The following is a 23054-nucleotide window of genomic DNA, read 5'->3' on the forward strand; positions in this document are numbered from 1 at the left end:
ATTTGAACCATGGTGCCTTGAGGGCTGTTGGTTTTTTAAACTGTCTCCCCATGACGTTTTATTAATCAACTTCCCTCAAAACATGTTTTCTGTCCTGCAAGGGAAAGCATGTTAGTATGGTATCTGCAAGGTCGCTCACTCCCCCACCTGGCAAATAGCAGGTTCAGGAGGGCAATTTCAATTAGAACAGCATCATGCAAAGGGGGGTGGGAGTTTAACCCCTTCTTTGCACCACATTCCCAATCCAATTGATCCCTCTCTCCATAACTTGACTTTTTATTATTGATTTTTTTTAAAGCATCACTGATCCTAGCTACTTATTTCCTGCATTGTGATTAATTGTACCCGCAGAGGGGGGCTACCCGATTTAAGCATGGTTTCAATTTGCAGTCAAATCCAAAGCTTGTTATATCCAGTCCTATGCTTGTTGGCAAGCATGACTTTTACAAAAACTTACAGACCTCCAGACCAATCACTCTAGTTGGCAACAGTAAAACTTTGGCCAGGAACTCTGTCATTTCATTGTGTCAAATAGCATTAGACATTATTACACACCACATATGCTTTAATACAAGAGTGATTCCATTTATTACAGGGGAGGGGGTAGTATTAACTGCAATAATACAGTATCAGTTTTTATACAAAAGGCTACTTGGGTTCATGCTGAATAAGCCTGCAAGAACCAAAAGGCAAAACCAGCACACCTGGGGAAAGGTCTTCCACCATGACATTTACCGTAAGCGCGGCAAATGTCAACCTTTGTATAACTGAAGTTCTACATAACAGAAGAACTGTTTTAGAGACAGCTATCAAATCAAAATGTTCAGATTTTTGTCAGCTAAACACACGCCCAGGATTCCTCAGAACTTCTACTTGGTGCAATAATGGCTGTACCATCTAGTTACCATGGCCTGTATTTTGGCACAGTACTGAGAAAGTTAACATAACTTAGTGTGATAACTGGTACCAAACTTCTATTCTCTAAGCCACCACTTCCAGAGCCAGAAAGCCATTTTGTTATAGTTCTGCAAAGTAAATACAGTTTGCTCATTTTCTGACACCCAGTTTATTAGTTCCAGATTTTCTGTTTCCTGTTGTTGCAGTGGCAGGCCAGCTTTCAGCTATAATGTTCCATTGGATTATTCCATTTCTGAGCATGCTGCCGAAACAGCAATGTAATTCACTGAACAGTTAAACAAACATATCCATTTAAGATAGTGTCACCGCAATGCAGTTCTGTCTGAAGATAACACTATTAAAATCTAGCACAACTCGAATTAAATGCTACCTTAAGGCTCAACCTCACCTACTACAGAGGCCGCAATAGAGACTGCCTTATCAGTAGTAGTACAAAACAAGTCAATATAATGAAATAAAAGGACGAATCTACTTGTCTAAAAGACAATTCACTGTACACATTTTATTTACAGTTTTGTACACTGTCTTAATATGAATGGGACTGCGTTTCTATTCGAGCTGTTCTTAAACCAAAGCAAAATATAACCTAAGGAATACAAAGTGTTAAAATACAGCATAAGATACAAAAAACAGGAATACTATTTCTAGTAAGGAATGTAATTATGGTGTTACATTTTTAAAAATCCACAATTATGTTCAGGAAATCACACAAACATATCACTGATTTGACTTGAAATGCATGAAACTCGGAGCAAAGCTTTGATGTTACAAAATAATTACCAAAGAATGCACAAAATTAATGTTTATTAAACCTTTTGTCATATTCCCAGATAGATCCTTCACCAATGTTACATGAGCAAGAACTGAAATTAGAATATCACTAATGTTATCAGAGAGGGAAACAATAAATTAAATCTAGCAGCCATCAGCATTCATTACAGCAAAGACAATGCTGTATAAAGAAATATTTGCTAGAAAAATGTATGCATCATACTATTCTTTCAAACCAGCAAAACATGTTGCATACAATGCAAAGGTGAAAAAGTAGTAGTTTCTTCCCCTGTAGAAATGGCACTGTTTTTGGGATATATTTAATATAATATTTACTTTCCTAAGAAGCATCACAGAGTGGGCTAGGGAGACCTTTATGGTTTCAGTGGGCAAATGTACTGAAATTCTTTGATTGGATAAAGGTTACTTCAGCCAAAAATGGGGGAGAAAAACAAACACAGAAGTACAAGACAAAAGCAAATGAGACTTTCACAAATTTAGCAACATTTAGATGGAAATCAGATTTAAATGCAGTCCACTCTGCTTTTATATAGAGGCTTTGGTTCAGCTCCCAAATCTCGATTGCTTGACGCAGTCTCCTATGAAATACTCTGAAGGTGTCTTCTTAAACAACAAACCTATTTTTAGTGGTGGAGCCGCTCTTAGTAGCTGTGTCAGCATGGGACTGATAACCAATCACTATCTTTGGAGGAAGTCCTAACCTTTCTTTGTACACTCTCCTGAGAAATAAAAACATAAAATATCTGTTTAAATTGTATTCAGCTGAAGAAAACAAGATGCTAATTTCACATATGAAAGCTCTCAATCCAAACAATTTCAGAGCTTTATATTCTTTTAAATACTAAATTGGCTGTTATAAAAACCTCAAACATCTCAGCAGTCAATTCATACTGTTTTCACATATTCTCCATTTCAACTTTATCTGCCCAATAACTGATGCTATCATCTGACAAATCTAACTGCTCTTCATTATATCCATAATGAAACACCAGGACTCACTATCTTGTAACTTTTTTAGTAAGCTCTGACCTATCTCTACTTTCAAAGAAAGGCTATTACAGGCTGAATGTCCCTTAAAACCATCTGTCTCCCCACTGGCAGCTCACAGCCCACCCCCCTTAAGGTTGGTAGCAGCTGTGACTTCAGCATCATTTTATTTATCTCATTTAGGCTATTTAAGGAAAAAGGCAGAAATAGATCCAAGCGGGCAGAAAACGCTTTCGCCACTAACAGCTACATTAAGGAAGGAAGTTTGGCAAGTACAGCTTATCACTCAAAGGTGAAAGTGCACACCTGCCAAATTTCATCTTCTGCACAACAATTACAGGTGAGAAAGCCCTGATTACACCCTTTGAATAATGGGAAGCTGGTCTCATTCTGTAGGCTGGAGGCCTGGACTGAGATCGCTGTTGAGATTAGGGATCTTCAACCTTTTCAGACCCAGGACTCAGTTTTAACCCAAACAAGCATTCGGGGACCCATTATTTAACCTTTTACCATATTTGCACGGTGACTGTGCTACTGCTGCAACCCACCTTGAATCAGGCACGTAACCTAGGGGGTCCAGACCCTCCAGCTGGCTTAGATGAAGTTAATTCATTCACTAGCACACGCACAGCTGTAAGTCAGGCATATTGTAGTGCAGTTCTCAAAATAGAATCCTATTCCAATACTAATTGCAATGCTTCACAAGCCTACTCAGAGGTCCTTTTGTACCATGTAAGGGTGCTTAGGTTTGCAGCCAAAATAATGTTTGATTCCTGACATGACCACAGCTATCTCATAACACTTGCACAAAGTTTTATTGGCTCTGACACAAAACTTCTATTTTCAGAGAAACGTGGCCAGTCTTAACTTTACAGAACACCTTTGATTTATTCAACCCATTCAATGACAGCAATTACAAGTAACTAAGTGTATGTCCAATAGTGGAGAATATGCTGTATGCACGATAAATGCAGATGCTTGCAATCACAGTTTTCCTTTCAATAAATACTCATTCCAAAGTCTATGTATTTCCAAATCCATGTTCATGTGGCTTCAATGGATTTAATATACTTTCATAGAATTTAAATATACTCTGAATTAAACCTCCTCATTCTGTAATATGTAGAATATAAAGTCATAGGGTATATTTCATGCTTAAGCAACACTATAATCTCCAATCTTTTGCAACTGAAATTAGTACCCACTGTGAAACTGTCCAGAAACAAACCATTACATCATACTTGTGAAAGAGTAACAGTTTCAGCTGAACATTCCCAAGAGGATGGAGTTGTTTCCATTTCCTTCATTATCCTTGGTATCAATGGAAACAGGCTGCAGATCTATGCACATTTACCTGAGACTAAGTTCCACTGAACAGAGTAAGATTTCTGAGTAAAGATTATGAGAATGTATAAGATTAGGCTGCACATAGTGGAACAGTGTAGGCATCATGATTAGCCATGGTTTACAGTGATGGGAATGAGCTGCAATAAGTTTGGGGCTTATACATTTCCATTCCTTCTCCAGTGTGGCCATGGAGGAGATGGGATGCTCTTGCTTCCATTTGCAATTAACTGCAGTTTAGCATTACATCCATACTCTTAACAGTGGTTAATTATGGTTTTTTTGGGAAACAAACAAACTTCATATTACATGCTTTGAAATTTGCAAACTATTGTCAATATTAGCCAGTTAGTTGGATTTGGACAAAACAAGCTACCTTTCTTTAAAAAACAAAAAAAAAAACCCTGAAGTAAAAGCTTTTGATCTTCTCCTTGGAGTAATGCTGGAGGAATTGGAAAGTGTCTGTGCTCAAGCCTTGCAACATATTGTTCCTATCACAATAAGCCATGGTTTATAGCAGAGGTGGGAAATCACTTTTGTCCACTGGGTTGGGTCAAGAAGTGGCCACCCCTCTGTGGGCCGTTTTTGACTGTCAGGCAAATCCACCCACTGTTATCCAATAACCTGTTGTCATGGTGTCAAGAGGACCTGAGTCTGCCAGCCATCAGCAGACTTGTATTCAGTGCTGAAGCCCTGCTGCAAAGGAACAATTGGGACTATACTCAAAGTCTCTTGATTGTTCCTTTGTCACCATAGCTTTACCAATCCCACACCTTTGTCATAGGGTGTCAGGTGATCAATGGGTCGGCATGGCTGGACTTGTAAGGCTCCTAATTTGACCCACAGATCAGTAATTCCTTCTGCCTGGTTTATAGCGATGTCTGAACCAGCTCCACATGTAGGGTATTCTTAGGAAGACAGTATACTGCAGTTTATTCAGCATAACTTACCCTATATGTGTAACAGCGTCCCTGTTTTCACATTCAGTAGTCCATATTGCTATTTTATCACCCTTGGCTCTAACATTAACAACTGCTCCACATACATCATCGCTGTAGTCATCAAAGGACTCTCCAATAAGGCACAACAGCTATAAAAGAGTAATAGACCATTAAACAATCTAAATAGAAAAAGACAACCAAATGAATGGAAGAAAATGAACACTACATAAGACAAGAAACTGTTCAACACTCCCAAGATAACCAATAATATGAAAGCATTTTCAACTGTCATTGACAGGAAACCAGAGAACACCACACATCGGCTTTCTGAAGAACAATGCAGGCAATCCCTGATATGTGCATCCACAGGCTCTTACCTGATGAGATTACCACTGCATCTACCACTAGGATCAACCTGTTGCGAAGTGTTTGCAATACAGGGGGCCACAACTTACACCTAATTTACTTATACACAATTTACTTATCACAACCGTACACAGATGAGGGAAAGTAAATAAACCTGTTGTTCCCTCTCTTAATTTATTTCCCATACTGGGCAGGTCATGGGTGCATTCTAGGGCCCTCCTGCAAGTTTCCCAGGGCCCAATAAGCAACCCTTCGCCTTGTGGGGGGCAGAGGGTAAGCAGTTCCAATGGTTCCCAACTTTGTACAATTTTGCCTTTGGGCACGGACCCCAAGAACTGAACCCTTGCATAAGGGGTGGGCCCACTGTACTCTTTCTTGCCCAGGTGCAAGTTCAGTCTGTTTCATCTACCGTAGATTTAGAATTGAGATACCGTATTTTTCGCTCTATAGGACGCACTTTTCCCCCTTCCCAGCTGGAGAGGTGACGCGCGACTAAAGCAGCCCCCCGTGACCCTCTCCCAGCTGGAGAGGTGACGCACGACTATGGCAGAAGCCTCTCCGCTGCGCGCCTTTCCCCGCTCCCCGACCTGCTCTTTGGGGCTGGTGGTGGGCTTCCCACTGCCAGCCCCAAAGAGCAGGTCGAAAGGAACCTGAAGCCTGGAGAGCGAGAGGGGTCGGTGGGCACCGACCCGTCTCGCTCTCCAGGCTTCCAAGGTAGCCGCCTGAAGGCACCTTGTTTTAGAGGGGGAAAACAAGAGTGGAAAAATTCTCCCGCTCTCTGCGCAGCGCCTCCTGCCGCTTCGCTGAAGGGGCACTGGGCAGAGAGGGGGAGAATTTTTTTTTCTTGTTTCCCCCCCTCTAAAACAAGGTGCGTCCTATTGTCCGGTGCGTCCTATAGAGCGAAAAGTATGGTAGCTCTTTGTAGTTGTTCAGTTAAGAACTGGGTGGTATCAGGGTATTGATGGCATTCAGTTCCAAACTCTCAGAATCTTCAGTTATATGTTAAAAACCACTAGCAATAAACTGAGCTTCACAAAATACCACCTTGTCAACCTGAAAGGGCAGAGCTACAATTAAGGACCCTTGGATAGAGAAAGAAATCAAATTACTCAGGAGCCAGACCAAATATCCCTACTAGCCATATAAACTGGTCCACTGCATCAAAAATACCAAGAAGTCCAAATGTAAATGGGCATGGAGCTAAAGATGTGGCATTCTTCAAAACCCTGAACACAATGTTAATTTGCCCAAGGCAAATGAGGCCGAAATTATCTATGTAACTGCAACTAGAGGCACATTCTGACACCCCGGGCCAGAACTCTGTCACAAGCAAGTCACAGACCTGAGTGATTTATCAGAAAACTACCAAACAAATTTGTGTCAAGTCCTATTTACAGATTACTCATACGTAAGGCATGTACATGTTGAAGGAGGCGGCATGTTGGCCCCACCATTGATTTTGTGTCCCATGGCTAGCAACCTCTGAAAAGGAGTCCTGTGCTACTGGGTCCTACATGCAAGCAGCCACTCATGTTGAGCGGCTCCTTTTCAGATATCAGGAGCCATGGAATGCAAATTTAGGGCTGGGATCCACATACATAAATGCAAGAGTAAGTCTACAGTAAACTGCAAATTCCTTCCACTTTGTTACGCCCTCATGTGACAACACAAATCCTCTAAAAACAAAAGCATCCCTACAGGATACAATTTTACTCAGATGATGAACAACTTCCTTTGTTGTCTAAAAGGTCTACAAATAGGTACAGTCATACCTCGGGTTGAAGTAGCTTCGGGTTGAGCATTTTTGGGTTGCGCTCCACGGCGACCCAGAAGTAACGGAATACGTTACTTTCGGGTTTTGCCACTCACGCAGACACTCAAAATGACGTCACGCGCATGCGCGGAAGCAGCAAATCGTGACCTGCGCAGACACGGGTTGCGTTCGCTTCAGGATGCGAACGGGGCTCTGGAACGGATCCCGTTAGCATCCAGAGGTACCACTGTACTATAACATACTCAGTAGAATTCAGCATGTGTTGTCCCATTTGTCCTACAGTTATTCTACCTGTTGCATAGTTTTCAGTGCCATTTTGGGGCGTTTGTTTATGATTGCAAGGGGGAAACCCTATCTATTCCCCTTCATCAAATCAGAATTGGCACTACCACCTCCCCACAACTCCCCGCCTCCCAGGGATCCCATAAGCTTTACAAATACTTGGGGTGGACCATGTTAATGAGCCTGGATTAAATGCCTAGGGAACCCATTACACCTTGAGCAGCTAATGGTTTAACTATGACAGACACAGTGTCTGCACAAGTTGTTACACCACCACTCACAGGTACATAGAAGTGGCAAATGATGGGTTCTTCAACATGCCTCTTCCCTTCAGGAATTTTGGAACAGTTCATCTCTCAAATTTAAGCAGGACAAAATAGCACAAAAAACTTACTGTCTCTAGCCAGAAGCGATCAAGGTCACTTCGTCGCTGCTGTTTGTTTAGTGTAATTAGCCACCGTCCTCCTCGTTTATTCTTCTCATCTTCCCACATGGGCTCAATACCATCCTAAAAAGTGCAATTTGAGCAGAAAACAATAAATCTATATGATGCACAACGCAATATCACTCCATTTTAATGCAGCATTTGAGCCCAGCTATTCTCATGGCATTAGGATTTTAACTCATTTGTTAAAATGAGTTGTTAATACCACCTGCAATGCAATGGGTTGTACCCAACTAAGTTATACTGTTGGTGCAAGAAATTCCAACTACCTAACAGGACCCCTCTGTTCTGAGGCTTTCCCCAATTAACTGCAGTAGACTGGGGTGGGGAGAGAAAGGCCTCTTGCTTTTGCGCTAGTGGAAAGACTTTGTTGGATACAACCAATGTACAGAAAGACTTTCCTACTGCTAGAGAAGTTTCAGGACTAACTAGAAAAAGGATTTCATTTATAGACAGTAGCATGGAAAGAGGCAGTGTGTGGCAAGGCAGCCCAGAGACATTTAAGACTAGCAATTCACACCTCACTCAAACAGCAAAGTTCACTAGTGTGTGCCTGAACACATTATAGAAATCAAGTGTCAAGCTATGAATGTGCAACAAGGAAATACTAGACTCTGTAGAGGTGGAGTAGTGTGGTTTACATACAATCTTAAGACATTTTAAGACAGGGGACCCAAAACTAGTAACATTATTCATAATAATTAACAAGCTAATACTTAAGTTTACTCTGCATACCTTAAACAGTGAGTAGTCACAACCGGGCATTAAGTTACTAGAGAGCTGGATATGGTTATATAACCTATTTGGGAAAAACAAAACACAATTAAGAAAGTGAACTATCACAAGCAGTGCAGATTTCACCACGATAAATCAGGCTAGCATCTTAAATTTTAAGGTGCTTTAATTAGGAATATAAACTTATTCTCAACATTTAATTTCACGGCATGGGGGGGGGGGAATAATTAAAAATTAAATCCAGTCACATGTGTATAAGATAAGATAAGGAACGCTGACAATGTAAGACAATTGCTTCTACATTTTTATTACCTGAAATGTTTAGACAAGGGTTGCTAACCTGTGGTTCCCATCGGACTCAACTCCTATCAGCCCCATGGTCAATTGTCAGGGATGAAAGGAGTTGTAGTCCAGCAACATCTGGTGTGTCACAGGTTAGTCATCCTGACTTAATAAGCATAGCTCATAGGAGTCCCCAATACTTGATAGGTACTGAAGCTGACTGTTTAAAGTTCTCCTACGTTGGTGTTAATTAGTTTCATAATCAGCTACTTTTTCTACTAAAAAACTCTGAAGGATTTTTAGTCTGTGCCTGCAGAGATTTTCCTGAATTGTGCTTCATCTGTCAATTTTAATAAATCAAGGTATTTGCCAGATCCCTTTCATTCAACTTACTAGGTTCCCTCTTTTTCCTTATGTCATCCTGCATAATGAACAGAAAGGGGAAAATTCAAATTTCATGTTTAATTGAGTTTTGAAAAATGCAGTATAAACCTTCCCACAGAGGCTCTGAGCTAGTGTACAGGCTGATTTAAAAAGCTACACATTAGTATACTATAAAGAAATACTTCAAGAATGAATGAGACCGGCATCTAAGAAGCTTCACTTACGCCCAAAAATCTTCAACAGTATCAAACTTTGAGATCAGACGAAGATTTGCTTGCCAGGTTTTACTTTTGTCATTTTTAAAGAACCAGAGCGCCCACCTGAAAAAATATTGATTTCTTGTTAGGCTACTATGTTTTATTATCCAGTGTCCTATTACGACTAAGAATAGTAAGGACTTAAAAATCATACAGCATAGAAGAAATTTAGGAAAGAAAATTATAGATAGCAAGAATGCCCACAGGTTTAATTTTCAGATCCCACTGAACTGGGCAAGGTACTGAGGCTCTAGATCGCAAAGCTGACAGAGAAAGAATTTGATGGAAGGCCAATATTTATATTTAGATATAATGAATGCTTACCTAAGAAAGAAAGGGGGAAAAAAAAAGATTATAAATACTGTTATTTCCAAAATTCAATCTCCTTCTGAAAACAGATTCTGGAGTAAAGCATATAATCTGAAGCATGCTTTCTGAACAATTTATCTACCTCAACCTAGTTAGTGGCATTCCATGGGGAGCAGTAAGCTTCTGTATCTGTACAACTAGAGGTTGCTTGTGCAAGTTCCTGCCAACCTAGCAGTTCGAAAGCATGTCAAAGTGCAAGTAGATAAATAGGTACCGCTCCGGTGGGAAGGTAAACGGCGTTTCCGTGCGCTGCTCTGGTTCGCCAGAATCAGCTTAGTCATGCTGGCCACATGACCCAGAAGCTGTCTGCGGACAAACGCCGGCTCCCTCGGCCAATAAAGCGAGATGAGCGCCGCAACCCCAAAGTCGGACACGACTGGACCTAATGGTCAGGGGTCCCTTTACCTTTTGCAAGTTACCCTCTCTGATCCAAAAGTCAGGGCTGCATGTATAGTGTCTAAAAATGTAAACTCCTGGTGATCAGGTGCATCAAGACTGGATTCAGTCCACCATTGCTGCTGCTTCTCACTAACTGACTGATCAATACCACTTTAGCTTTAAAAAGAAGTGCTTTGTGCACAGTGCAGCTGCTATATATGTACTTCTTTGGATGGGGATACTGCTCTAGGCAAAACTTCAGAAAGCACATAGAATCAACAGACTTGAAGAGTTGCCGAGTATTGTTCTGTGAAGTTATACATTCTACTCAGTCAACCACTCAAGGACTGCAATATCAATATTCTTATTTCACTAGAGCTATTTGGGGTGTGCTATTTTAAACTACTCTTGAAAATGCAACAGAGCTTCAATACATTCAGAAATATCTGAGCTATCCAAATTAGAATAACCAGGAACAATGTTTTTACAGGGTCACACTGACCTGGGACAAGGAGATTTGATTAGAGAAATTTGGGGGAAGCAACCTATTTTGGTAATGAGAACCTAACACTACACCAGCACCATCGTATCTTTTACCAGCTGTAACTCATCTTAAAAGTGTCAGGAAATTGCAGCAATGCAGGTCTTTCAGCAAGAGGAAGGGGAAAAATTGTAAAGCAGAATCAACAATGGACTAAAATAAAGGTACAGAGTCTCTTGCTCCTAGCAGTTTATCTCCTGAAACAAGAAAATCTGTAAACTGAAGCCACTAAAATTCTAAAAGCACAGATTTCATTACACATTTGTATGTGTTTTAAGCTATGAGCACATCATATTCTGATATCTATGTTACAACCCTCTCAGTGCAACATTATATGATTAGTTGTAAACCCACATATTGTAATACTTAAGAGACAATATAGTATTTGCTAAGGGGTAAACAATGGGATCGGATTGTGGTCTATATGCTCTGTATCTGGATTTCCCAGAAGTATCTGACTCGCCCTGCTGGCAACCAACTCTTGGTCTGATCCAGCCAGGCTCTTATGAAAACTGCGTTCTCACCTAAGGCACTGAGTAGGTCAAATGGACATCAATAATTAAAAGACTATTTCCTTAATCATTCACAGTTAAATGAAGTGAAATATAACTTTCAAAAGTTTTATTTTCAGTATTATTAATAAATATTTTGTTTATGATGGTTAAGCAGCATTAAAGATTCAGGTAGGTAGCAGTGTTGGTCTGACGCAGCCGAAATAAAATAAATAAATTAAATAAATAAATTATCCAGTAGTACCTTATAGACCAATTAAGTTTGTTCTAGTATCTGAAGTAGTGTGCATGCATGTGAAAGCTTATACCAGAACAAACTTAGTTGGTCTATAAGCGGTATAAAAGTCTTCTTAAACAAAACAAAGGCAGTCCTCAGAATGCAGCCCATATTTTAAAAGTTGAAAAGATTACTTCAGAAAAGGTCAAAGCAGATTCTAACTTGGTTCAAATGAAACATGTGCGAGAGCAGCCTAGAACCTTTGAAAACTTTCTAGGAAGGTAGAAGTGTTACCTGCAATGCTGAGGTATTGCAATTCAAGTTATGAGAAAGGAGATTCCGACTAAATATCAGGAATAATTTTCTGACTGTAACAGCTGTTTGACAGTGGAACAGACCCCCTTGGGACTCTCCTTACATGGAGGTTCTTAAGCTCGATGGCCACCAGTCATGGATGCTTTACTTGAGATTCCTGCATCACAGGAGGTTGGACTAGATGACTCTTGGGGTCCCTTCCAACTCTACAATTCTAGGATTTTATGAAATGTTGTGGGCATCCATCTGTCTTAAGAGACAATGGAACGTGCTTCTGGGGTGAAGTCAAACCCCTGGAAAATCACAGCACCTGCTGTGGCTGCATAGACTAGAAACTCGTAACTGGTTTTCCAGTGTTCTTTTTGCTGCTTTAACAGTACTGAAGTGTCCTCTCCAGGGCTGCCCCTCTTCCGTCCTGTTTGAAACAAGAGCTATTTATCATGCAGCAATACTGCTGTTCAAAGCTCTACACCAGGGGTCTGGAACCTCCTGCCCACAGAACTCCTAATTTGAACCACAGGGCCATTCTTCCCCAGCCATGCTCACCGTACGCCATATGACATCATGTGTGGTACAGGTGATGTTGCATCTTCCAAGGGGCAACCAGGAGTGTTATTGTAGGTCAGCAGTCAGTCGACTCCCAACTGCACCAAATGTAAGCCATGCTCCTGATTATTCCTTTGCATTCGGCACACAAATTATCACCAAATTCAAGCCATGCTGCTGAGGTTAGGTCCATTGTGTGCACTACAAGCCAGATCCCAGCTGCTTTACAATCTTGTTTGCATGGTTGTAAAGGTAGAAGGCTCCCCTTTTACAATTTCTTGAAATACATCCACTTTATACTCGTTTAGTCCATCATAAAGGTTAGATTTTTATTTTCATCCTTTAGTCAAAAATTGCAGTAAAACAAGTTTTCACAGGAATTTGCAAACAATGTTTTAAATGTAATTCATATCTGTAAGTTATAATATTCTATTATATTGTTCAGAGGAAACATGTCTCACCTGTTTTGTAATGGATGCTTAACGTATGGTTCAGGACTGACTACTTCCTGACTTGCTGGTGTCTCGGTTTTCTCTTCTTCTGAAGTCTGAGGGTTAGAAGTGGTTTCCTATATAAACAAAGTACAAAGTTGACTTGTTGCATGTTTACTATTCTTATAATACTATGTTGCATAGGTTTTCCTTTTTGCAGGATAAGCACATCCAAATATACTTCCAACTCCTAATAATAATGAATTTGACCATGATTTTGCAAATGTGGACCCTGTACCATTAGAGTTAGAATAGCTTCTTCATGTGGAGGACAAGGGTATTCTTCTCACACAGTTGTAGGTACATAAAAGCAGATTATCAAAATCAGGGCCAGCCCAAGAAATTTTGAACCTGAGGAGAACCACAAAATGGGGCCCCTTTCCATGCCAGAGAAGGAAGAATGAGTGAAGATCTACATAGGGATTTGCTGCCCCTGTGGATCCTGCCAGCTGAGGCAGGTTACCTTGCCCCATGGGTGGGTTGGCCCTGATCAAAACTACCACTTGGCTCAGGATCTCTATGGATTTCTAAATGTGTGGAAATGTCACTCCACAATGCAACATCAATTTACTTTACTTAACAAAATCTATACACCAACCAATTATAATAGAACACCCAAGTGGTTTATAAAAAATAAAACATTAAAATTGTAAAAGACAATTACATTTGTTTTGTTTTTTTAAAGCAAACTATAATTACTATTTCTCAGTGAACATCACATAGTCGGTTCCATTGCAATTACGGTAGGTTTCATCCTAACTCTCAAGGAATTTGTCTAGATCCAAAGGGCGACAAGATCTTGAACACTGATACCAGTGTACCTCTTCAATAACAGATAGCCCTATCTGGTCATAATGTAGTACATACTCCATTTGTATATTGTACAGCGGGTTACATTCCACAGATGGCACATATACACACAAAAATTGTTTAGTCGAAACACCCCCCTGAAACTGCCCCTGTGCAAGCAGTCTTACATTCCAGAGTTGGCGCCTAACAGGTCTTACACCCCCCCCTTTCCGCATTGGTTATTGGGCTCTAGGAGGCTCTCTCACAAACTTTGGCAAGATGTTGCAAGACCCTCCCAGAGTCCAGTAAGCAAGGAGTAGAGTGTAAAACCTCTTTCCACGTTAGAAAAACCCTGCACAAAAAGAGCTTTTAAACTCTGCCTTTTATTAATTTGTGCAATTTCAACTAGACAGCCATCAACCATGTAAAGTCGTAATTGCATAAGGTGAACATGCCTAAGTTGAGAGTCAATTGTAAATTAAATTCGCACTTTCAGTGGTGCCACTGCTGCTCTGCTAGATTTTTAAAAGCTTTGTAACATTTATTTCTTTGTTTTTATTTATTCTTTTTATATCCCACCTTTCTTCCAAGCAGCTCAAGATGGAGTACAGAGTTCTCCATCTCCTCATTTTATCCTCCCAAGAACCCAATGAGGTATCTTAAGTTGAGAGAATGTGACTAGCCCAAGGTCACCCTGTGAGATTCATGACTTGAGTGGAGATTCAAACTCTGGTCTCCAAGATCCAAGTCCAACATATCACACTGGCTCTCTTAACCACTAAACTGCCCCAGCATATGAAAATATGGCAGGATTAAGTAATTATTGGGTTCTGTTATGCCATTTTCTATCCTAATTTGCAAGACTTGACAATATGATGCTGAAAGCTGTTTACTAAACTTAAGACTATACACAGCTACAAGTTCGGACCTTAGTAAATTTGAGACCACACAGAAACAGGAGACACAACGGACTGGATCAATATTAGGTTATTTGATCTTTGTTCCCACTGAAATCAATGTGCAAACTTACTCATAAATAATTTAGGTCCCATTGATTTCAGCCTATCTTAAGTAAGAATCCAGTCCAGTGAGTCAAGAACTCTGGGGAGTCCCAAGAAATGTGGTCTTACTACTAGTTACCACTCCTCAACAAATCAAGATTCTGAACCTGAAAGGAAGCTACTTCTAGAAACTGAAGATGGTTTAAAAAATAAAGCCAATTATGACAATAAAAATTTAAAATTATTTGTGTCAAATAATGCTGCATTGCCAGATAATCCAAGTATCTGTCTGCTGACTAACAATGGTCTTCAAAACTATGTCAATTAAAATTAGTAAACAGAAAATAGCAATTTGACACTGCCAGCACAGGTACTGATGAAACACTTATTTATCACCTGCATTCTTTGTTGTAATTACATGCTCTAATCTGCCCATCACACTCTTCCTTAAGAATGCCTTTGAACAATCCACATCATATAGTCATAATCTCTTCAGCTAGGAATCCAAGTTACTCATATCCAACTGTGGCAACTAGCAACAAAATTAGTGCAGGTGCATAAAACATTACAGATACAAAACTAAAGACTGAATACTTACCCTTCCAATACTACATGGTCCAGAAAGGTTTTCAATCATGGTGATGAATACCTTGCAAAATATAGTACTTTAAAACAAGCCCCCTTCAAATACCCCACATGCAGTTGTGCTTTGGACGATGATGAAAGTGACAAAAACGAGGAACTTGTTAAAACTGGGAAATATCAGAAAATGAGCTTTCAAAAGTGTTTGGGTGCTTAAGAGTATGAATTTGGGTACTTAAGATTATTATAATTATGGATCACTCCATAGTTAATCTGTTTCTTTGATGCTTAGGAAGCAGCTTGTATTAATGTGTATGGACTAAGAAAAATAATACATTTTAAAACTATGCCTACTTTTGAAAATTAGGTTAGCAATAGAATACATTTTCCTAAAGGCAACTGCAGAGGAGAATACTGAATTCATGCTACAGCCAGGCAAGACTCAGTCCTTCAGTAAAAGGTTGCTATTCTAAGACACAAGTTTAACTTGCTGCTGCTGCCTATATACAGTGTCAGAACCAATTTACAGGGCTACTTGGCTCATAGCCTGAGTTTTCCCCAGCACAAATGTTGCTAAATGAGCTGTCATAGTCCTCCACCGCACCCCCCCCCAATCCTGCTTTTGAACGTTACCACTCCACCCACATTGGGATAGGTGGCAGTGACAAGCAAAGCAATTTCTTGTTTTGAAATTAACGATTTAAGCGATCTTTTGGTCACGACAAAGGGGTAAAGCTAGGGTGTCGGGTAGGGAGAAAGAAAAAGAAAGCAGACACCAAGGTGCGGGGGGTGATTTGTATGGAAGAAGCTCAACTTTGGGCCAGTCTTCCGTTCGCAAGCAACAGATTCCCAAGGGCTTTAGGCAAAGTCCGGGGAATCCGAAAGCTGGTTCTTCCTAGTCGATCTTAAGGAGCGCCCCATGGCCACGTTTCCCTTGCGAAATACTGGTGTGAAAGAAGGAAGGCGAGAGCGGCCGGCGTGCGCATGCTAGGCCCGGGACCCCCCGAAAAAAGGTGGCGTCTTCTACCTCAAGGACCGGGGCGGCACGAAACGCTCTCGGGGTGTGAAAAGAGAAGGCTGCGACCACTAGGCAAGCCGGCCTCAGCCCCAGCCTAAGAGAGGAATAGGCCGCTGAGGGAAACGTGGGGATGGGGGAGGTGCCACGGCGCCGTGTGGCGCCTAGCAGGGCAAGAACTGACGAGGGAAGGAGAAATAGGGAGGTTTTTGAGCGGGGCGTCCGAAGAGAGAAAGCGGCGGGAGCCTCTGAGCCGGCTCGACGCCCCCGGCCACGCCAAAAACGAAGAAGTTAGGTCCTCGCCCCCACCCGTAGGACACACTCTTGCCCGCCTCCCTCCCCTCACACGGCCCCTCTCGGGTCTCCTCTCTCCCCCTCCTCACGCGACCCCTCCCCTGCCGCCCCTCAACGCCCCCGCCCAAGCTGTGACGGCACAATCCGGCTCGCGCTCCGAACCCGCCTAGACCCCCCCCGCCCCTCTCCCCCGCCCTCCGGCCCCGCTCGACTACTCCCCTCGAGTCACCTCATCGCACGCGCCGGCACCTTCGGCTCGCCGTACACGCGCGCGCGCCACACAGACGCACACACATTGCCAGGCCGCTGCCGCCGCCCCTTCCCTTCCTTCCCTCTTTTTTTTACCCCTCTGCTAGGATAGTCTCCCTCCGCCACGGTCGCCTTCTGGCCCCCGCCAAGCCTTTCCCCGGCCCCTCCGGAAGACGAGAAGGAAGGCGCTGGGTCGAAGAGGGAGGAAGCGGGAACGAGGACACTCACCGGTTCCACCGTCGCCATCTTAGATCGCTCTGATCGTACAAGCGCGGAGGGGAGGGGAGAGGTAAGAAGGGGGAGGCGGGATAACAAATCAGGTTCGAAACCGATTGGCCGGCGGGGCGTCACGTGGGGGCGACGGCCGTTTTGGCGGCTCGGCGCGTGCGTGCGTGGGGTGGGGGCCGCTGCGGGGAGGGGTCGGTGTCCGAGGCTGGAGGGAAGGTGAAGCGGTGGCTTCTGGGAATTGTAGTCTCCGGTGAAGTTCTTTCTCCCACTTCCTTCCTTCCTTCCTTTTCCCCTCCTCCTCCTCCCCGCCTCCCCCCTTTCAGGAGAGACAGTCACGTGGGAAAGGCAGACAGGGGCATGTCAGGCTGAGGCGGCGCTGCTCGGAACGGCAAAGTGACCCCTAGAGTCCGAAAGCGGCAACTGCAGAATCTGTCTGCGTCTCGCCACTGAGGCTTGGCCGGACGGGCCGCTTGTCTCCCTTTCTGTCATGGAGGTGTCAGCATGTGTGATGCAAGCCCCTCCTCATCCCTCAAGTCACCGCCATTCACATCCCCATCCAAAATCTGATTGGTGGGCGACAGACGAGTAATCCACCGGCACGTCTGCCTCACCATTTCCACACGCAAGAAAAATATTCACATTTATCCGACAATTTACCGACCTGCGGCGTCTAATCGGACGAGGCAGCCCGTCTGTGTGCCAGAAACAAGCAAAATGCACTGAAATGCATTTTATAGACAGCTATATGAAATATAGACAGCTCAGTCAGTAGCACATCAGACTTACTCTCAGGCAAAAGATGCATTGCAGGGGATTGGACTTCATAGTCCTTTCCTACTCTACCATTCTATGATGGTTATTTTAAGGTGGTTCTGGCTGGGGGGGAGCAGGGTAGTTGTTGGCAATTCCATGGATATTTCTCCACACTCTGTAATACATAAACAAATAGTTAAAGAGGAATGCTGGCATCCTTCAGAGATGAGGCACTCTGCTTCGTAATCAAAGGCAATCTGTCGTTAAATCGACTTTTTAAAACCTCCTTGCTAGAAAAGCATTCTGCAAAGTTGGAAGACTTAATCATCAAACCCTTAAAACAATGTGTTCCATTCAGGGGAAAGGCACTAATGGCCATTTAAAACACAAACCAACGTTAGCTACCTGACTTTAGGACATATTTGTGTAATTCAGAAGTGGGTCTTGGTAGGTGGGTTCTTCCACAATTTTAATCACATTTTAAAGTCATATCTAAGAGAGCCATCCAAAAGCCTGCCAGAGCTGGCCTGAGGGGCTGTTGAAAGTGACATTAAGGACTTCTCTTCTAGAAAAGGCCAGTGGAATAGTCTTTAGCCTGCTAGAGGCCTCCAGATACACCTCCAGAAAACTGGAGACATAGAATAGATGCCCTGTTGGCAGTATTCCACTTGGTGTGTGAAGCAAAACTAGGGTATGCCAGGAGAATCCAAGGATCCTAATTCCCTTCACTAACACATTCCCCCAAAGAGCCCTGAATTATCTTAGCTCTGGAGTCTGCAATTACCGTAATTCCCTCCCACTGACTACCAAATTCCTTCTCATTAAAAGTTGCTGCTCCAGCTTCTGCCCTGGCCACAGCAAAGTAGCAGGATTTAGGAAGCAATAGCTCTGCTACACTGGGACTATAACCAGAGTTATAATCTACAATCACATTATGCTTTGTGAAATTTGCCAGTCAATTGCTTTGAATGACACCTCAAGCTCTCCATGGCAAAACCAAGCATATGGAAACAATCAGTTGAAATCTTTAAAATGTAACATTTTATTTTTATTCATCTATTTAAAACATTAAGACTGCCATCTTAATCCCATTTATGTAGGAGTAAGACCCATTAGAGTAAGTTCCAGGCAGGTTGGTATGTAAAGAAGAGCTTCTTCGAGCACTTGGGTTTCAAGTCAACTGCTGGAAGGTTGTATCAATTTACTTTGACAGTGCACTGTTATTGGTCAGGTTCTTATTTTACTGAAGTGGGTGTTGTGTAGTTAGATTGTTTTCAAAACAGACATTAAAATAGGACTCTAAACTCTTATGTAGGAACCAGGGCAGGGCTGAAAACTTACAAGTCTTTTCCTGGGGGTGGGGGAAGCTGGACAAATCACAATTCAGCACTTTCCAGCTTTTTGGTAGATGTGCTGAACATCATGTTTGTCTCCAAAGTGATCATTTGCACTGCTCTGGCTTCCCTTAGTTAAAGATAAGATATATATTAGTTATTAGGTACTTATTTTCAAATGCCCTTGGGGTGGGAGTAAAATAAGTAATATTCTTTTGCATATTTTAATTTACGAACTTCATCAATATGCTTTCCATTGAAGAATTAAAATCTAACAGTGGACCAATAGCTAGAAGTCACAATGTATTAAGAGTGTTCATAAAGTTATATATTGATTCACTGCAACTGTGAAAAAAGAAATATATACTTGCTTGCTTCTGTCAGAAATTTTCAAGGCATGCTGATCTCCCCCCCCCCCCGTATACTAGGCATGCATTTTATGCAACTGCAAGTCTTGGTGATGTTGCTGCAGCATGCAAACATAGTGCCTATTTGACAGCAAAGGTTGCAAGGATTTCAGCTGGGGCAATCAGAATAAGATCCACTATTTGACTTTTGATTCAAAACCCTAAAATGTATTTTATATAATTGACTATTTCTATTCTTTGTATATCGTATTGTTGTTTTATTGCTACGGCCGATGGCTGACGCAAATAAAGCTTCATTCATTCATAGTGCCTGTTTGTAATGGAAGTTTGGAAAGAAGACATTTGTATTATGCAGTTCATTGCATGAAGCATTTTGGAGCTGCTAGAATCAATTTAGAAACACTAAGACTAGCTCATGTTGCTGGGGAACAACTGATTTATTCATCGGATTTTCAGGTGAGCAGATGCTGTTGACAAGATCGGACTGAACCACAATGAAGGATGGGATCTATTCACATACGTATTAATATGCAGACGTCGGGACAAGACAAACCTAGGAAGAATTGTATTCCATTATTATTGTTGGTAGGGCGACGCTAAAGTCCCATTGGTTTGAACAGGATTCACAACTAAATCTTTACCAGTATTCAGTGGCGCTTTCCCCCCAAGTAAGTATGCATAAGACAGTGGTGCGATGCAATCTTCTGTAAATTTGCTAGCATGCATTACTGTATTTAGTGAGGCTTACTCCTAAGTAAGGTTAAATTTTGTTGGAATGCGCCTACTGTGATTGCGCTTTTGCTGTGAAACTAGTACAAATGAATGTACTGTACACTGTTCACCCAAACTAGACAGTTCTTGTTCCCCCTTGAGCAATTGAACCATGAGTGTTTTATTAGAGCTCCATCCATCGCTTTGGAAGGTTTATCAGGAGCATTTGCAGCATTTGTGAAACCCTCGTGTAGTTTGTGGTCATGATCCAATGAGGATTTACACTCACAAAAGCAACAGTGTGTCAGGGTTTATAGTTTCCTCTTGAGCATCTCATCCCTTAAGTCATTTCCATCCTGGTATAATTTTATTGTATCATGCCAGTTTGATTCAAGAGACCTCTAGGTGGCATACAATTCAAAATCCGTAATACAAGCAGTGGCACAAACAAGACACAACCACAGTCGTTACACAGTGCTTATAGCTGCCCTAAAATCTTTTATTAAAATGAGCCTGGCAGATCTCTTGAGGGGGTGTTCTGGCATGTGGCTGCCACCACAGTGAAGGCCCTGCTTCTAGCAGAAACCCGTCTGGTTTTACATAATGAAGAAATCTAAAGCAGAGCAGCCCTATAAGATTGTAGTACATGGGAAGGGGGAAGCTTAAAATCTGGACCCTATGAATCTTTTAGACAATCCCTTCCAGGTAAAAGTTGCCCTGAATTTTTGTTTTAATTTGATTTTATATACTTTCACATTGGTGTTTATTGATTTTAGTTTGCATTTTGTTTAATGTTATTGTTTGTTTTTGATATTGTATATCCCTTAGAAATTTGTAAAATATTAAGCATTTACACATTCTAATAAATAAAGTGAATTGCAGCTGTTTATATGTGTGAGAAACAGTTTGCATGTGTGAGAAACGATTTGCAGAGGAACTATATGATAAACCCGATTATGAGTGGATCTGAAAACAGATATGCACCTCTGAATCATAGTCTACATATCCATAATTCATGAAATGTGGAAGGAATGGGAGGGGGATGTTGAATACATCCTGTTCTCGATGTACTGCCATTATCCAATGTATTTTTGATTAAACTATTATTAGTGACTAGACAAAAAAATTTGAATATTATGTTTTATTATGCACATGCCAGCACAGCATCCTGTTACAACTGACAAGATGGAGTTTGATTGCCACTACTTTAATTTGGCTTCAAGATACACCCCTTTCTGCGAGTATTCTCTTTATTTTTTCATTTTGTGGAAATTCTTGTGAAAAACTAGAAGAGCATGGCTACATATATTTCAGAGCTTGGAGCCAGAGTCATTAATATTTTTATTGGAAGATATTAAGTGAAACCTAATGCTGTACAGAGGGTTGGATGACTTGTTCTGGAGGCTGCTTTTGACAGCGCTATTACATATTTTTACATTCTTAATGCTTCACAACATTTTCTATACATTACGTTTGCATCTAATTTGTACAACCCATTTGTTTCTTTATTTATAGTATTTCTTACCTGCCCTTCACCATAAGGTCCCTGGGGTGGTTGCAACAGTATAACATATAATATACTGTTGCAGATATGGAGTAACAGTTGGGGGGGGGGGTCAAGGCACCCTTAACAGTTAGTGAATGTTAGAAATTAATAAAATGCTAGAATTTGGGACTTTGAAGGGAAGACACCAGGACAGTAGAAAAATATGGGCTAAGTTTCCTTTTCAGGCCAGGGCCTTACCTGGGGTAGCAGTTGCTAAAAATGACAAAGTCATTAATACATCAAGGGAAACCAACCTCAAGTCTACATCTTAGCAGGCTGGGACAGAGGCACAGAGATGGCATGCAGGATGCCTTGGACTCCAATACTGTACTGCTATGGGGAACAAGCCCTTCTTGAGATGTAATGCTCTGAGCTCTTTTCCAAAGTAGACCCAGGTGTAAATATGTGTACAATAAACTAATTCATTACTGCTTGATTCCCAGTGGAAACGATCCTGCGTGGGTGCGGGGAACTCCCTGGAAATTTGCTACTGCTCAGCAGAGATTGGTAGTGGCGCACAACCTTTGTAACAATAATATTAAAACTGCAAACTTAAAATTATATGAACAAGTAAAACCATTATTTCTCTCTTTCCCCCCTCCACGTGTAATTCCTTGTGATTGAAGTAGAACATCTGGATAAAGGGAAATAGTGGAAGACAATGAAGTTCAGCCAAACATTTACCGTCAGCCACCACTGCTGTAAGATGTAACACTTTACTGACAAAAGAAATGCATTTCCCCCTTTCAAAGTAAAGCAATCTTTCCAATCAAATCAATCAAAAATTGTATTATGAAATCTTGCATATCTGATTTTCTATACACTGTTTTGCTGATTTTTTTAAACACTCTCGTGCTTTTTGCATTAATAAAACAGCAAAAACAACACTGTTCACAACACGCATGCACACCATCAGCCAAAACAAAGCACTTTTAATCAAGTGTTAATGATTTTAATGGGAAAGTGTGCATAATACTGAATATATTGGTGAAAATAACACAGATAAATGCATTGCATTGAGGGTAATTGCTTGCAAAAAAATTGCACAGTAGCCAAAACAGCACTAAAAAAGTGTGCACTAACGTGCTGGTGAAGTTTGTTTCTTTTTTTTTATTGCAAATTGCTGCAAAACGTGGAGAACTGAACATAAGATTGGGGGGGTACACTGAAATGGACAGATCTTACACTGGAAGCTGCGGGGCTCTTTCCTGAAGCATCATCCCATTGACAGTGGACCTTCCACCCGCTTTGACCTTTCCTGCCCTCAAATCGGGACAACTCCCACCGCAGCCCTTCTTTTCTCACCAC

General features: G+C 41.6%; 1 protein-coding gene and 1 long non-coding RNA gene across 5 annotated transcripts; one reads left to right on the forward strand and one right to left on the reverse strand.

The window, feature by feature from the left end:
• Window positions 1-564: 564 nt before the first annotated feature.
• EIF4E (eukaryotic translation initiation factor 4E) lies at window positions 565-17170 on the reverse strand. Of its 4 annotated transcripts, none has more exons than XM_028743421.2 (7): window positions 17035-17169; window positions 12847-12953; window positions 9475-9570; window positions 8585-8648; window positions 7799-7912; window positions 4992-5131; window positions 565-2429 (listed from the first exon to the last, which is right to left on the reverse strand). In XM_028743421.2, exons 1-7 carry the CDS (start codon window positions 17050-17052, stop codon window positions 2315-2317), a joined length of 654 nt encoding a protein of 217 aa, XP_028599254.1. In that variant the 5' UTR covers window positions 17053-17169; the 3' UTR covers window positions 565-2314. The 4 variants fall into 4 exon arrangements, with proteins under 4 accessions (XP_028599254.1, XP_077789995.1, XP_077789997.1 ...); XM_077933869.1 differs by lacking the exon at window positions 17035-17169 and adding an exon at window positions 15265-15454; XM_077933871.1 differs by lacking the exon at window positions 9475-9570 and having other exon boundaries at window positions 17035-17170.
• LOC114603922 (uncharacterized) lies at window positions 16629-21089 on the forward strand. The gene is made up of 2 exons (XR_013394143.1): window positions 16629-17095; window positions 18888-21089. It is a non-coding gene; the product is annotated as an uncharacterized LOC114603922 (long non-coding RNA).
• The last annotated feature ends 1965 nt before the right edge of the window (window positions 21090-23054 follow it).

Source organism: Podarcis muralis, chromosome 9 (genome assembly GCF_964188315.1).
Source record: "Podarcis muralis chromosome 9, rPodMur119.hap1.1, whole genome shotgun sequence".
NCBI lineage: Eukaryota > Metazoa > Chordata > Lepidosauria > Squamata > Lacertidae > Podarcis > Podarcis muralis.